This window comes from Bombus fervidus, chromosome 2 (genome assembly GCF_041682495.2).
Source record: "Bombus fervidus isolate BK054 chromosome 2, iyBomFerv1, whole genome shotgun sequence".
Lineage (NCBI taxonomy): Eukaryota > Metazoa > Arthropoda > Insecta > Hymenoptera > Apidae > Bombus > Bombus fervidus.
This window is the reverse complement of record NC_091518.1, coordinates 4,687,366-4,704,600: the sequence shown is the minus strand read 5'-3', so window position 1 is coordinate 4,704,600 and position 17,235 is coordinate 4,687,366. Positions and strand designations below refer to the sequence as shown.

Sequence of the window (17,235 nt, the reverse complement as noted above, 5' to 3'; positions counted from 1 at the left end):
TTTTTTTTTCTCTCTCTCTGCTATCTTACTTTTCTACGATTCTTACAAAACGTCCCGAAAATTGTGGCTCCATATAAAAATGAAAGTTCTATATATTCTCCCTTACAGTTCGTATCTTAATTTTGGTAATTCATCAAGTGATAATTATACTACAAGTCTACGGTCAATATAAATAAGTTAATAAGTTAATATAATAAGTTAAAGGAAATTAATTAATTGGAAATAATTCTTATCTTTCGTTGCTCTTAAATCTAACTGGATAATAATAAAATAATTTAACATCGTATAATATTTCGAACGAAAATTGTATTATTAATCGGTAATATTCTTCACATTTATTAAAAATATGTAATCATATCTTATTTTCTAATCAATCAGTGTATTCCAGGTAACTGTTTCTATCTTACATCACCGATCTACGTAACAAATAATTAAGAAATTTCTTTTTTTGCTACTCTTAATCTTAAATAAGTCTTACAGTTACGCATCGAGATTTATTATGTATATATATATATATATTTTCAAAATACGAGGATATCAGATTACGAATTATATTGGAAGCTATGCTACGTTAGTATTACGTACTTACAATTAACAAACGCTACAATTGTCAATTTTATTTTGTCATTTTATTTTCTTATCGATATTATCAATAATAATTATACTCAAACCTAAGAAAGCTAATTTACAATTCTAAACAATTCTTAAATATGTAGATATTCCTTCCTATAGCAATTAGCAGAGATGAAAATATATTGGAAATGTATAGCGAGTTACATGGATTGTTACGGTTTTGTATAACGCTAGCGATCGTACTGACATAAATGTACGTAATAGTTGTTTCGATGTTGTTTATTTACCAAGCTATGACATGCAATGGTTCGAGCACTTACTATCAGGAAGTGAAATGTGATCATACATGAAGAAGCATTCTGATGTAGAAAATGTAGCGCAGGCATAACGTCTTATGGGATATCGAGTCACGTAAAGTGTAAAGTACCGATCATGGAGAAAAAATCCAAGGTTTTGTTGTGCTCTTCGCGATTTAGGATAAGTTGAAGCATTATATCACAAACGATATAACAGACATAAACATATTATGTAATTTCATAAGAAACGCGTAAAGAATACTCAACGTGCCACGTTGTGCAGAATAAAATACGTACATTGTAAAAAGTAATAACTAGATTGGGTTACGCACATCGAATTTTCATTACCTCTGTATGAATTATTATCAAACATTTTACTTTTACACTTTCGTGATATACTTAAATCAATATTACATTATCTCAAAAAGACATGAATTCGCGTTATCTATCGTATATTAAGATTTAAGCAATAATTGAACGGTATTATCTGTAGCGTCCAGTTATGAAAAAAATAAACAATATTTTATACCATACTATATTTAATATATGTGATGTATTACAAATTTCCATAAAATAAGACATCCATACGTATCGTTAGCGTTCTTAATTGATTAATGAATGAAAAAAACAATGAATAAAGCAGATTAAATACAAAGGACTACAATATTAACTATATTGTTATGAAAAAAATAAACAATATTTTATACCATACTATATTTAATATATGTGATGTATTACAAATTTCCATAAAATAAGACATCCATACGTATCGTTAGCGTTCTTAATTGATTAATGAATGAAAAAGGCAATGAATAAAGCAGATTTTCGACTTCTTATTTTTAATGTTAGTTTCTTTTTGGCAATGATTGTGGCAGAGGGATAAACAATTTTTTTAATGGAACAAGGGAGGGAAAAGTGTAAGAAAGAAATGCAATGAACAAAATCAAGATGAGTGTGATATTTAAATAAAATAAATAACAGCTTTAGCTAGGAGTTTAAACTGTGTAAACTTGATGTTTTTGTTGAACGTATTTTGAAAACTAAAGCATGTATATGTGTAATAAAGAGTGATTAGGATTATGCTATATCGAATGCTTGTTCTGTAGTTTGTCAAAAAATGTAATTTCTGAAAAACATTATCCCAATGAAGAATATAATAAAAATGTTACTATCTTAATTTACCATACTTAACATTATAGGAATTTATAGTGAGACAATAATGTTAGTTTTAGAATACAAAGAAGACACAGATTATGATGGATTACTTGTTTATGTACAAGGTGTACGTTTATTTTTATATAATGAAAAACTATTGTCGACATAAACTTTAAGTAATTCCTCCGCGAGAGAATTGAGGAAATCGAGGGTATTTACTATGAACCGAATGTATGAAGTATTAAAAAATGTTATAATAAAATATAATAATAAAAATGACAGTTTATTAAAAGTCTAAAATGTTTAAAATTAATTTTATTATTTTAGTCTTGAAAATTTTCTATATTTTAAAGAAAAAGGAACATATATGTAAAGATAAATAAATTATTACCTTAAATTTAGTGTCTACCAACAACTTGTACCTTAGCATATGCCCCTTTGCAGCCACTGCCAAAAAGTAATAAATATTGTTTGATTTCATTTATTTGATCCAATGTAAGTGTAAAACCACTGATTGTTGCTGAATCAACTATGCACATTTGTAATACTTCTTCGTTTAAAGGCTCATAAGGAACAATTAAATTATCAACTTTTCTATAGAACAGTTCGTAATAAAGATCTCCCATGACTTTTTTAAAATCTATTTTTCGTTCTAGATTATTGTTCACTTCTTCTATGTTGAAAATGGCTATTACAGTGGCACATTTAGATTTTGTTTGATTTAATACGTCTATTATATTAGAAAAAATATCTAAATTTTGCATTTTTAAATTTTCCAGTATAATTAATTCATACAAATCAAGTGAATTTGACAAGTATGCGTCAATATGATGGTTAAACGACATATCATATATAAAAATTTTCTCATACCGAGGAAAATGTTCTGCTATGATTTGAGCCGTGTAAGATTTCCCAACACCTGTTCCACCTACAAGACATAAAACTTTTAAATAGAAAGTATCCTGATTTAAGAAAGTTGTAATTTGTGACACTGCATTTCTTTGTCCATATATCTTTTGCTGTAATTCTCGAGTAGCATTTGAGAAAAGCATTTCACGATTACAAAATTTAGGTATGCTCACATCTAAAGACATTACAATCATTAATAGAATTGTTAGTAACATAAAAAAGAAACAACCATAGCACAACATATTCGTCTTCTTTTTTGGAGAATTTTTGTTTTTTAATACCAGTGGTCTAAATTTATTTTTTATGTCTTGATATGTCTTTTCATTTACAATTTTTGTATCATTGTTTGGTTTAATTTCAGCAGTTGTTTTCTCACAATTTTTCAGCTGTACAGAAGGAAAATGATCTTGATTTATTGTATTTGCATTTCCTTTCAGACGATGCAATGAAGATCTGGATTCATTTGTAGGATTTACATTTTCAACTTTATTGGATAGTGTCTCATTTAATGGTTTGTTTGGTATAAATTTTGGTGGTTGTAATATATTGCTATTTTTGGAGAATTGTCTATTAAGAAATGTAAACGAGTCGAAATGAGGATTTGTTGTCATGTGATACTCGTTAAAAGTTTTATTGTCGGTTTGCTCAATTTCCGACGTTTCCACTAGACTGAAATCAAAAAAAAATAATTATTCGTGTTACTTTGTCATCAAATTTACACAACAATATCTACCTTGCAGTTACATCTTCATTAGAAAAGGGGTCATAACTGAATTGTCTAACCAACTTTGGCTGTGTTTCAGATACACATATCTGTTTTATGGAGACTCGTTGAGAAGATGGTGTTAGCGAATAAGAAACATCCATTGTTTTCCAATTAGGGTCCGATTGTAATAATTTTAATGATGCAAAACGTTTTTCCATATCAATACTTATAACTCAACTCACGCTATGCAATATCATCGACAAATGAAACATAACCTGAAATTCAAAACATGTCCGTTAAAGGAACGTAAACAAATTAATACAATTTATGTGTTACACTACGATTTTGAGATTGTCTATTTCGTCGATAATCTTAAATCGTTGTTAATCATTATTTTAAAAACAAATTACATGGGAATTATAAATGTAGATAAACTTATATTTGTTATAGATTACATTACTAAGAAAGAAAATAATTTATTTGAGTTTAAATGATATAAACGAGATATATATATATATATGTATATATATATACATATACATATATTCATATGTATATTATGTTTGTTGTAATAGTAAGACAATAATCTTACTTCTTCTTCAAAGATACATAAAGAAGCTTTAAAAAATCGCGCGTAGTTCAATTCATCCGTTCCGTCTATCACGTTGATATTCCTGCTGTTCCAACTCAGTTTCTGCTCGCGTATCGATGGCCGCAGTTTGTGTGTTGCAGATATGATTATTTTGTATTTTCGTGATGTGACATTTTTCTGGTGAAAAGCAGCAAAGATGCAATCGACGCAACTAGTGATACGATGTTTCTGGGCTATGTCAATATTCGTATTAGCAGCGGGTAGAATTCACAAACTCGAAATACGGGTTAGTTCAAGGAATCTTCAGCTATAACGCGTGTAGAGTATATCTGTATAGCTACCTATTATTTTATTAGAATTCCTTTGCTACGTCAATCGCATTTCAACCGGCCACTAAAATTAACTTTGTTATTCGATTTACACATATAATCACATTAAACTGAGATAAAATAAATTAATTATGTAAACGAACGATATATTATATACGATAATATCGTACCGACATTTACGTTCAAAGTTACAATTATCTAAATGGTTGCAAGCATAGTAAACAATATAAAAGATTCCCGCAAAGACTTTATTAAAAAGTTGCAGCATATAGATATAGCCAGTTGTGTTAATTATATAAATTATTGTCTTTAGAGAACACTTTCCTTTTGTCGATTAGTCATAGGTTACGGAATTTTGTTATGCTTATACATATGTACTTGTGATATTGTATGTTACAGAAAGACGTACGGCGATTCATTGCGTTAAGTACCTTTGGTTTTTACAAAGGAGGTACTCTCGATGTAAATTTAACAAACTTCAAAGCTGACCCATTTGACGAGAATGCCCTGGTAAGTAATCGCAATGTGAATATATTCACGCTTCATTCATTCACAAACACCTGTTTCCATTTCCGTCATTCTCATTGCTAAACTGCCGTCAGTACTTTATTCGCAACGGAGAATGCTTCGCATGTAACTGTCAATAAAAATGCGCACATGTGTAATACGCACTTCATCTAATCAATCAGTTGGTGCGTCCCGATATATGGTATAGGGTCATATCGGCTAATTCATCGGATGTTAGGTTGCCGTCGCACAACATTTAAACATATAGCCATAATCAAACAGCAAAATGTGAACATTCGTAATATGTACATTTTTTCATAGATATTTGATTAAACCCGGTAAACTCAAGTTCTTTAACACGCTCTCGGGCCTACAATCCTGATTACGTTTATGTTCAAGGGCACAATATAGCAGCGCTTATTGACGTGTTTTCAGTCTGTTTTATAAACATTACCATTTCTAATTACAAAATGTTTTTTCGAAAAACTCCAAAACCTGTTTTTCTTCTTATATTTATGTACTCTATACTTTTATGGTTTAGTTTGGATTCACTTTGGATCGTACCATAAGCGATCCGCTGAATCCATATTTAGACAATCACCGGGAAGGATGTGAACTCCAAGACATTTCGAGCGTCAAGCCCGATTTCGATCAAAGAAATGACAGCGCCACGATATATTTCATAATGGACCTCAAGAACAACTTGTAAGTATCGATACTTCACATTTGTTTCGGAAATTCGATAACATAAATGAGTATGAGAAAACGTGTTTTAGGTTGAAGATAAACTGTAGTCGAAACGTACACATCGCACATATTTATAAAGATTTCAGCAACGTGTTTCTAATTCGGGAGAAAAGAGATTCTTTCTCACCCAGGTTCAGCGATAACATTCTTCCGGGTGAGTTCAAATTTCCAATTATTATAATTTTATCGATTAATTTATAATAGAATAAAGATATTATATTTGAATTGAAAACAGAATGTCAAGTTATATTTAACTATGTTATAAGAATATTTAAAATAACATTGTAGTTAAAAGTTCAAGTTCTTGGAACTGTTTCTCCTATCAAACAAATCTTTCTTTCTTCGGTTTCGAAAAATTAACAAAATTTCGTTGATTTCTTGAAGAAATTTTTATTTTTTTACTTCTCTTCGGAAAAGAGAGGTGCATTATTGTAAAAAATGAACAGTGTTCAAAAGTGGATAAATGGATTTAATATGTCGATCCTGTAATACACTGTTATTTTTGGCAAGCATCCAAACGTAAGTATGTATGTTTATAGTATTCGCGGGAAAGATTCCATTGAATGGATGAAGTATTACTTCGTAGTATGCAACAATTTTCGCAAATTTGTGCTACTAGTTTGTGTTTTGTTTTCTTATCCGATCGATAAAATATTTGTGTTTAATTTTAATTATAAATCTCACACAATTATCTAAAGATTTTAATTTTACAATAAGTATGACGATTCCTTTTATTATTCATTTAAAGATATTCAATTAAAAAATCGTTACATATTAGTGAAAGAAAGGATTTAAATTTCTGAATAATCTTAAACAACGTCAACCTACGAGCTTAAATAGTATATTATTTTTGTCACAAGTTATTTTTGACACAGTTTGCTACTAATATTAGGAACTTGATTCAATCGTAACGCAGACTAACAGGTGGAAAGTAACAAGTTGGCATGAATTGCATTGATCGCGACCTTAAAATATGTATGTATATATGTATGTAATATTTCTTGTACAAAGAAATTTTTATCGATGTATACGATGTATAAATATTTCGTGTGCATCGTATAATTTTATTTATACTGTAGATTGTAGTTGTAATGATCATAAGAACCTACATTATTGCGGTAATTTATGATTGACGTAAGTCGAATGCCATCTGCCATTAATTGCTATGTCTTTTATTCTTGTTAGTTGAATTTTTGTTATACTGTTTGCATATAATGTACGCATACATTCTCTTGATACCAGCATAAGTTCACCTCTACATTTTAGCCCGCTAGATCATTCGCTCCTGTGTATACGCATTTACTCATACCGCATACTATATACGTATGTATTGTATGTGTACATATATATCTAACTAACGTGAAGATAGCACTACGAATCATCAGATATTTTCATTCAGTTGTACTGATACATGTTTAACATTGGACTTGCGTATCTATCTTGTCTGACACTTAACATGTTTAATTGGTTGTTCGAATTGATTTTACGAATTGATCGTTTGATGACGATAGCGAAATATAACAGCACTTTGTAACGTTTCAATGTTAAATTGATTTCGATCTTAACAAGAGACTTCTGATTCGTACTTATTATAAGAATTGATAAATAAAAATTTCGATACGAAATTTGAACTTGCATTGCTATCGATAACGAAAATAACAATAAAGATGTTTCCTTCGTACAAAACTTTTTTGTAGTAACTTAGTTTCGCATGGTCATAGAACTAAAAACGAATGTGATCGATATGTTATGGAATGTGGACCTGAAGCGACATCGGTGATCGAACACCACTAAGATGAGAGTCGCTATAATTAACGTGACTCGTCCTCAATGTTATAAATACCTCGAAACTCAAGTATTTTTGAGGGTTTGGTTAGGTAACTGTCTTCTAGAGTATTACATTTCATGCCAATAATATTTCAACTGGATTATACCAAATTTACGACTAATATTTAATTAAACCGTTTTAGTGGATTTCCAAATAAAATAACAATTTCTTTCATATATTCTTCCTTCTGGTAGTCTCTGAAACTATTATGTATCACTTATAGCGTAATTTTTCCACAGGTAACGAAAGAACTAATATCGAAGATGAATCTGAGATGGGGTCAGACGGTAACGTTTGTTCTGGTCAAACGACCCCGTTCGCGATGACCGTACAGACCGTGAAAGGAGAAAAGTATTACAATACAAGTTTTTCTATGTATATTGCCAGTGCGGAAGAAGAAGGTCTCTATAATCTTTATTTCCATAATTGTCCAAATTATAAATATGATAGTCAGGTAGCATTGGATTTCACGGTAAGAATTTGTTTCTTTCTTTTTTTGTAGCAATCTTAATTTGCTGAATCTGACATTGTGATAAATACGATGTATAATTTACAGATACAAATATCGGAAATTAACAATGGAAATTTCCTCAGCGCAGGTGAAATGCCTTTACCAGCTCTATATTTCATGATGGCACTTTTATTCTTTCTGTCAGGTTGTTTCTGGGTATTTATTCTTAAGAAGAGCAAGTAAGAATTTCGTTTACATTTGTACAGCAGAGGTTCACCAATATGACAATGTCTTTCGCTCCTTTGAAACTCATGGATGTTTTTTTAGGCACCCTGTTTTTAAGATTCATTACTTAATGGCGGTTTTGGTGTACCTGAAATCCATGTCGTTACTCTTCCATGGGATTAATTATCATTTTATTCAAACAAAAGGGGAGCATGTTGCTGCTTGGGCAATTCTATATTATATCACACATTTATTGAAAGGAGCTGTACTTTTTATCACTATTTTATTAATTGGCACTGGGTGGACATTTATTAAACACATTTTAGCTGATAAAGATAAGAAGCTCTTTATGATAGCAATACCGTTACAGGTTAGTATTTTTATACGAGACACAGGGAGAAAAAGAGAATCGATATAGGTAAATACATTATGACATATTGTCATCTGTCAGGTATTGGCAAACGTGGCAGAAATAATAATCGAAGAAAGCGAAGAAGGAGATATAGAGTATAAAACATGGCGAGATGTTTTTATTCTCGTGGACTTGCTTTGTTGCGGTGCTATTATATTTCCAGTAGTTTGGAGTATTAAGCACGTAGAGGAAGCTGCACACATAGATGGCAAGGCAGCTATCAACTTACGCAAGCTCAAACTTTTTAAGCATTTCTATATTATGATATTTTCTTACATTTACTTTACCAGAATCGTAGTGTACTTACTTAAGGTATAGCTTTCATTACATTACACTATTTTGACCACATTGTACAAAAGGGATTTTATTTCTGTTGTTCTATTTTATAGATTACAGTACCTTTCCAATACGAATGGTTAGATGAAATGTTCCGAGAAATGTCTACATACGTCTTTTTTGTTCTTACCGGGTATAAGTTCCGAGCAGCATCTGCGAATCCGTATTTTACATTAACTAACGATGAAACAGCTCAGGCTGACGAGGACGACGAGATGGATGTCGTGTAAGTATTCACGTATTGGATATTTTTCTCCTACTTATGAAAAATCTTACCGTCATATCAAAGAAGATATTTTCATTCGTTATTTTCAAATATTTTTAGCAGTTTTTACTCTATTAACTATTTTATACTTTGGCCAGTTCTAATGTGACGATCTCAGTCTTTTTTCCAGTGTTTCCGGAGGTAGCGGTATCACCAAAGGTCTCAGTAAAGTGAGCAAGGTGCCGAAAGTTTTGAGGCCCATTACTTCGGATGTTCCATCCACTCAGGAAGAAAGAGACTGTTTGTTTAATAAGACAGAACCTTCTCACGACTATGACTGAACTATCTACGATGTAGGAGTTGGTCGTAATGCAACGATAATTCAGTATGAACGAACGTAAAAGACTAGTTTTCTGTCGTGTGATACTTCAAAAGAGTGCCAGCAGTCAACAATAACACTTATCATGAACAACATTTGAAAGCTATCGAACGAAAACAAAAATATGTAGTTAAAGGTAGCATCGATCCTATTGTTTGGGTTTGTTCCATATATTTTTTTTTTTTTTTTTTTTTTTTTTTTTATAGCAGAAAAACCGATATTTTATTTATCAAATGATTACACAATCTATTCCTCTTTGTCCTAAACTTGCAGAACATATTTTTAATTCATTTTAATTTGGATTTAATATTACACGAGAACCTTTGGGTTCAACAGTTATTCATCTTTTTTGTTTATTTAACACGCAATAGAATTTGTTGCGCGTATACGCAAGTATATACATTACCTGTTTTCCAATACGTAACTTCGAATCGGAGTTTAAAATTTAACGTAATTTATAAATACTGGTAGAGAAGTATTATAGATATTGGACAGAGCTAATCTAGGTGGTTTTAAAAGTTTAATGTTTTCTATACGCGATATAATATGATTATACGTTTAGACTCGTACTTGAATGCAAGCTCAATGAGAGTAAATTCGTGTTTTGATATGCATCTTGTTGTAGCTGATTTTTCTTAGGCATTTAGCAAAACGGGAAACATTTCCATTTATGTTTCCTACAATAAACTTAGTTTTCTTCGAAAGAAGGAGCCGCGCTTCGGCGCTTTAGCAATCTTGTGATAATTGATGCATCAAACTCGGTGTATCATGATCCATTTTTGTAAAGCACTTGATAACCTTTTATATAGAAATAATTATTGTGTCAAAAACAAATGTCATATGTTTTAAAACATCTATTGTGTCCCATTACGAAATACTGTGGTTATTATTACTATTCTCTGTATTGTATATTAAAGTAATTATCGTTATGTCTGTTACTATTAGTACTTTATTGTATGTAACAAAAGGGACACGCAAGAAACGAGGTTTGAGAAATAAAATGGATATTTTTATGAAATGTCTCGTTTCTCTTGATACTATTACATTTTTCCTTATTATTGTGCAATAATTTAATTTGAATGGTATTTTTCGACCCAGAAAGGTATAAAATAATTATTCCATAAAATGGTTTATTCTTTTCTATACCACACAAATTTGTGATTTTATGATTTTTAATGTCTTATACTACCCTTTGCGTTATGTTTCGAGTAGCACTTATAAGAATTAATAAGTACGTACTGTTCTAAAAGTCCTAGCGTAATCTTCGTCAGCGATATAAGCAAATATTAGCATACTTCAGAGACGAGCATAGAATTCTCAAAAAATCGGTTAATATATGTTCGTATTTTAAGCAGGAAATTGTACTACCGTGAGTTTAATTCAAAGAAATAAGAACACGGAATTAGAAACTAATTTAAGCAGCAGTAATTAACAAAGCTGATAGTTCATTTCTAATTTTCTAACAATGCGAATATAGTGAATGTTCACGATGAATGTAATATCTTAATGGCGTAATTTTAACCTGTGGATAGCAGCGACGCGGATTATCACGCGTCATGCAATATCGAACAATTACATGTGCTCGATTTACAGAGTAGAACACCGTGGGCTGACGAATTATGACAAGAGATGCATTTACTCCTACGATATCGACCTTAAATTCAATAATAAATTAATTAATGGCATCGAGCCAGTAACATCGATGAATTACTGTGAACCATTTTCCCGATGACATTACATCTTAATATAACGTTTTTTTACATTTATAAATTTTGATTATCTTGAACGAACGAACAAACGATCCTCCGCCAATAATGCGTCTACTATATTGTCGTTAAAAAACATTAAACAACGCTGTATAATCATAAAATCGCGCTGTATCAGTCTTGAACTCAGACGATTCAAAGTTACGCATTTACAAAAACAGATAACGATAAATACTTTATTAAAAGTTCATGATAATAAACACATGAAACAAAGTATCGTTTAGTGCGTTAAAATTGCTATTACCTAAACGAACGATAAGAAACTGTGACGAGTAAGTATTCAACTTTGCGGTAATAGTAGTTAGGGTTAGGATCAAAAGCAAAGGAAAACCAACGATAATTGTAATCGCGTGTAATTTTTCTGAATAATCTCGATATATTTTTACCGTAACCTTCAAATAATTTTAATCATTTTAGACGATAGTGTTAAAATGTTTAAAGAGAAATATGTTAGTCTACGACGTACATCGACGAAAACATATCAAATAGATAGGTGATAATAACAAATAAAAATGTGGATTTCTAAAACAAAGTTGTGTTTATTATAGCAACTTGTCGGATAATTCGGCCACTGGACGTACACGTTAACTAATCGGTTTGTTAATCGACATGTTATTAATCTTAAATTACTAAAATGCCATTGAATCACAAACTAATCCAAGTAAGAGTGAGAATAATAAATTGCTCGACATAGCCATTGTCCTAGCCCAGTGTGGCACGATGGGAGGATCTCTGGAAGATGCGATGGGACTCTCAACGATCTCTAGTTTCTCCGAGTAGTAAAGTGCATCCGTATCATTGAATATTCCTGCGTTTATTCCCATTGGTATCGTTTTCCCGATCTTCTTTACGAAGATATTTCTCAAGTACACGAGACAACATATCCGACAATAACTGTCTGATTCGCCTGAAAATATTTACTCAACGTTGCAGAAAAACATTTCTCCTTTAACTTATCTTAACCTTTAAGAACGATTCGAGGATTTTGGCCGCGTCACATAGTTCGATAGAACTTCACGCTTCCCTTGAAATCGATCGTGCTAACGAACTTGATGTTTATTAAATTTCTCGTATTTTTCTAAAGTACATCCGTTTTGTCGCGAAAGATATCCTGGAGCATGCGTCGCCCCGACTCAGCGCAGCGCGGCGCGGCGTCCCGGCATCCAAGCGACGTGCCTACGAAACTCGTCGCGGAACTCTTCAGTCAGCGTCGCGACGCGCTGCAAACGTCTTTTCGTTCGTTCGACTGGAAATCGGAACAAGATCGACAACTTGCACAATTTTCGATAGGCGTACATTTTTATCTGTAACTGTGCCGTTAACGATTGTTTCCGATCACGTGTTGTTAAAGCGTGCTATTAAATGTGTCTCCGAAGGTACGTACGATTATATTACAAACATAACGCGCGATCGTTCGCTATAATTGTTTGTTACGTACAATCTTATTTATTTACCCCTACGATATCAGGTCCTTTTACATCGCACGTTCCACTCGCCTTCATATTAATATCAAAGGCGAAGAGAATATTAAACGGGAATATTAAGAATGCAGAGGCTGCAGTTCTACGACGAACAAATACCGGCTACCGTTGATCCGCGCTAACGTATATCGCTAACGTGCTTCGTTATCCTGCGTCTATCTGTTCTAGCTCTCTCTTGCAAGTGGATGTCAAATGCCATACAAATGCCTCAGCTACTTTCGGCGAGAAGCATTTGCTCGGTTATGAATCCGCTAGAAATTACATTTTTCAAGCATATTTGCGAACGTTTGTAAATCATATTTGCCTTAGTGTGTAGGATTAGGAAGTTTGGATTTATTTCGCCGAGTAGTCGAACAAATATATATTTAACATATAACAAATAAATATATATACAATATGTATATATTGGGTTGGCAACTAAGTGATTGCGGATTTTATCATTAGGTGGTAATGACGAAATCCACAATCACTTAGTTGCCAATCCAATATATATAAATACGAATCGGTAACTATGAATCGATATAATCGACATAGATTTGTGAAAGTTAAGACGTTGACGAGAGCAAGCGGATTGAAAAACGTTGACGGTAGAAGGTAGAAGATGACGTTATAACTTCATTGTAATTGGGATTAGCGACTGTGTATGCGTGTCACGAGGGAACAAAAATTGACGCTGTCGTATTTTCTATTATACAGAATGGGAAGAACAGGACCCGCGTTTGCTGTTTCCGGGCACGATTCTTCCCTGATCCTCCTGCAATTGTCTGTAAACCCTGTCTCTGAATCCCGTGTTTCCGATCTTCCGAGGAGTAGAACGTTTAGCCTTTGCGGAGACCAGGTCACGGTACCGGCAACTGTAGTGACGCGAGTGAAATTTCGATTTTAATATTCATACGTTATCGACGACGTTCTTTCATTCGATGAAACGACGTGATCTTGTTGCGGCACCGTTATTACCGATGCGTCTCGATCCCATTTGAAATCCATTCACGGGCAACGTGCCTGAGGAAAAACAGTACAGGCACTCGTCGAACTTAAATTAAAAATGTTGCAGGCGCGCGACGTGCAGCGAATAATTCTAATCCAAACGAATCAGACCGTCTGCAATGGAAATAACCAGTGAGTAGCGAACTTACGATATTTCGAACATCGCTGACTAGATTACAGTTAATATTTATGGCTACACGAGCACAAAGACCGGCGAAACTTGACAAAACTCGATGCACGCTCGGCCAACTTGCAAACGCATTGGCCAAAGAAATCGAGTAAAAAAGGCTACATTCTACTGGAAGAGAATTTGCAGTGTAGTTTCGTAAAACTTTCTCCGTAAAGCTTCCTCATCGTACATATACAATACATAGCTATAATATAAGCAATATCTGTCTGTTGTTGATAGCATCTATCAACGTTAGTTCAACGATGATTTAGTGGAACGAACGTTTTTCCAATCGTAGTGAGTATTATCGTGTCTATAACCTGAAAAGATTGTCAAGTATGGAAATTCAAAATTGTACTGTTTCTTTCAAAAGCGAAGAGTTCGTATGCTACTTCGAAAGTTGGAAATAGCAGAATTTCAGACGATCAACCAGATCGGTAACCGCGTTAGGCTTTAGCCCGATACTGTTCGATTTGACTGTTTGCTTTCTCAGAAAAATCTAGATGAAAAATAAGAACAGCCGGCAGAGCTGTGTTAATCTTCTTGCAGTCGGTGCCCGGAAGGAAATTCGCTCGCAATATGGCTGATACGGTTGGTGGAACGTGAACGTGCTAATTCGAAACGGCCGCATTCAAAGGTCAAATTCAGATGCCGGATGGTCCTGGCGAATCCTTTCATCGGCTATTTCATTCGAATTGCCGCGTTCTCTCGCTAGTTCTGTAGATAATCAACTCGTCGGCCGAGATTCTCGCGACGATTATTCCAGCAACGTCGAACATACTGTGACACGTTTCGTCCGGGCAAAGAAACAGTTTTTTTTTTTTTTTGTTATTTAATTTGTACTCTACAATTTGTCCAGCAGGACATTTGGTAAATTTTTCTAACTTAATTGCTAAATAACATGTGGATGGCTACCCCCAGCGTAATACCATCTTCGAGTTTGGTTATTTTATTTCTTTAGTGAAATCAGTGAGGTGTTTTGTTTTTAGTCCTCTTTCTATGAGAGTTTTGCTCGCTTCAGCAGCCAGCTGGTTTGGATGTGTTGCCGTTCTTTTCTTGTATTTTTCTTCGTACCTGCCGATTTCTTCTTTAACCGTTGGTATTTTTAAGTCTTTGAGTATATTCTCGTTTCTGACACACGATGGGGCGTTGACTATTGTTCTCAGTATCTTCGATTGTAGCGCCTCTAGTTTATTTATGTGGCTCATTGCTGCTGTCCCCCATAGTGGCGTTCGGTACGTCCAAATTGGTTTTATTATCGTTTTCTAGACTTTTAGTTTATTTTCTATGCTGAGTTTAGAGTTTCGACTAATTAGCCATAGTACATCTGTCTTCTTTTTATCCGTATTTTGCCTATAATTGATTTAGTATATTGTTTCCATGTAAGTTGCGTGTCTAAGTGGAGTCCTAGGTATTTAACTTGCCTTGTTTGTGTTATGCGTGTGCCATTCAATTGGATATTTGGTGGTTTCCGTTTTCTTAGCGAAAAGAAACAGTGCCACCGCCGTAACCAGAGTCGAATTCATTTCTCAATGCTGTACAAGCGGCAAATTACCTTGCAAGATGAGACCTCGTACGATTTGCGTATCCGTTTCAAAGCGATACGAAGGAGACGCAGCCTTCTAAATTCCAAAGAAATCAGGAAGATCCCGCCATGTTTGATTTCATCGCTTTAATATCATCCGCCAACGATATCTTGCCTCCTTTTTACAGGCTGCACATTTTTCACGTCTCGTTCTTTATCGCTTTGTTTCAATCTCGTTCCTCCTTTAATTAATTTCTCTACCTCGTTAAATCTCAACGTCGCATTTTTCAACGCATAAATCTAAATGAAAGGCAGAGCCATTGACGAAAGGTGAAACTCGTGCCACAGCTAACCGCCACACGCATCGCAGAGCAAATCTCCAACAATTAATCGGCCTTTGAGATCGTGACGCGCTAAGGATTGGAAAAGCCGTACTGGAAACAGTCGCTGGATATGGAAGCTTCCTTGCAGTAGTCGCGTTTCATTAGCTACGATCTTGAAAGTAATTTCCAGGGCTGCTTTTCTCGACCGAACGACGTTCTTTTTCTTTTTTTCTTTTTTTTTTTTTTCTTTTCGCTTTTGAAACCGTTCGAGTGTAAAAAGAAAACGATAGGATCTTTACAGATAAAATCTCGAATCTGTTACAAACTTTCAAATGTTTTTTGATCCGATGTAGCATGTGTTTGAAGACACAAGTAGGTCTATTGAGTTGGCAACTAAGTGATTACGGATTTTTCAATACCACCCAATGACAAAATCCGCAATCATTTAGTTGCCAACCCAATATAATGGTTATGCTACGATGACTCGAAGTACTTTGCTGCTCTTCCTTTCTCGCAAACTAACTTGTACCCACTTATTTATCCTAGTTTCTTGGAAATTGATCCTTAACGAATCTGCTCCATTTTTATCTCGAATTTATCACGGACTCCGTCTTTCCTTTGTTCGTTCCTTCGCCGTTTCTTTGGATTAACGCTTGTACGAACTGGCGAGAACTGTGCGCGTCTCATTTATTTTTGAAAATAAACTCGTTTTATCTTTAGACCAGGAAGAAATTTTTAACCGTTCAAACAACTTAAAAACAATCTTCGACGATTTAGGTTAAGTTCGTGGTATTTCCGCTGTGCAAACGCGATGCGAATACCATCGTCGATAGGACGCACTTTTGTAATCATTTTATCACTGAAACATCGCGTTTGTTTCGACGTTGCGTCCTCGATAACGTAAAGAGCCTAAGACGAAGTCGTAAATATTTGCTAAATGCATCTGGGACACGAATGAAAGACAAATGTACGGTGACCAATGGCGTGGCATCGTCCAAGGGAAGCATTTCCACTTTTAAAGCTGCCACATACGTTTCCTCCAGTTTCAACGTTCCAGAAATCCTTTCGATATCTACTCGCGATTCCAACGACCAACGCCGTACGAAGAGCACTAAAAAACGTAGAGACAATCTCTAGATCGCGATGATCATGGCGCACAGTACACAGTACAGTAAACTGCTGTTTCGATAATATATGACGCACAATGATGTTGAGAGAGAAAGGAGGAAGTAGCTAGCGATATATCGAAGCTTTCAAGACGAATACTACGAACGTTGGTTTATCGTGGTCGAAGGAATTTACGAGAAATTTCTTCAATTTGATCGGATTAAAAT

At 33.8% G+C, this 17,235-nt stretch overlaps 3 protein-coding genes across 5 annotated transcripts in view; 2 read left to right on the top strand and 1 right to left on the bottom strand.

Moving 5' to 3' along the window:
• Nucleotides 1–2,103: 2,103 nt before the first annotated feature.
• LOC139997881 (uncharacterized) lies at nucleotides 2,104–4,367 on the bottom strand. Its single transcript, XM_072021917.1, has 3 exons — nucleotides 4,232–4,367; nucleotides 3,667–3,914; nucleotides 2,104–3,602 (listed from the first exon to the last, which is right to left on the bottom strand). Exons 2-3 carry the CDS (start codon nucleotides 3,855–3,857, stop codon nucleotides 2,423–2,425), a joined length of 1,371 nt encoding a protein of 456 aa, XP_071878018.1. The 5' UTR covers nucleotides 3,858–3,914; nucleotides 4,232–4,367; the 3' UTR covers nucleotides 2,104–2,422.
• A 13-nt stretch (nucleotides 4,368–4,380) lies between these two features.
• Nucleotides 4,381–9,854, top strand: LOC139997875 (protein GPR107). 2 transcript variants are annotated; one of them, XM_072021903.1, is made up of 10 exons: nucleotides 4,381–4,517; nucleotides 4,960–5,070; nucleotides 5,609–5,772; nucleotides 5,844–5,968; nucleotides 7,882–8,114; nucleotides 8,199–8,332; nucleotides 8,421–8,688; nucleotides 8,770–9,042; nucleotides 9,120–9,292; nucleotides 9,462–9,854. In XM_072021903.1, the coding sequence occupies exons 1-10, from the start codon at nucleotides 4,428–4,430 to the stop codon at nucleotides 9,610–9,612; spliced, it is 1,722 nt and encodes a 573-aa protein (XP_071878004.1). In that variant the 5' UTR covers nucleotides 4,381–4,427; the 3' UTR covers nucleotides 9,613–9,854. The 2 variants fall into 2 exon arrangements, with proteins under 2 accessions (XP_071878004.1, XP_071878003.1); XM_072021902.1 differs by having other exon boundaries at nucleotides 9,450–9,854.
• A 2,366-nt stretch (nucleotides 9,855–12,220) lies between these two features.
• Nucleotides 12,221–17,235, top strand: part of LOC139997876 (probable G-protein coupled receptor B0563.6) — a 29,550-nt gene continuing 24,535 nt past the window's right edge. The window contains exons 1-2 of one of the 2 annotated variants that reach the window (XM_072021906.1): nucleotides 12,221–12,792; nucleotides 13,952–14,016. The gene's annotated coding sequence lies outside the window, so the exon portion shown is untranslated. The remainder of the gene's footprint in view (nucleotides 12,793–13,951; nucleotides 14,017–17,235) is intronic. The other variant, XM_072021905.1, reaches the window with a different exon arrangement.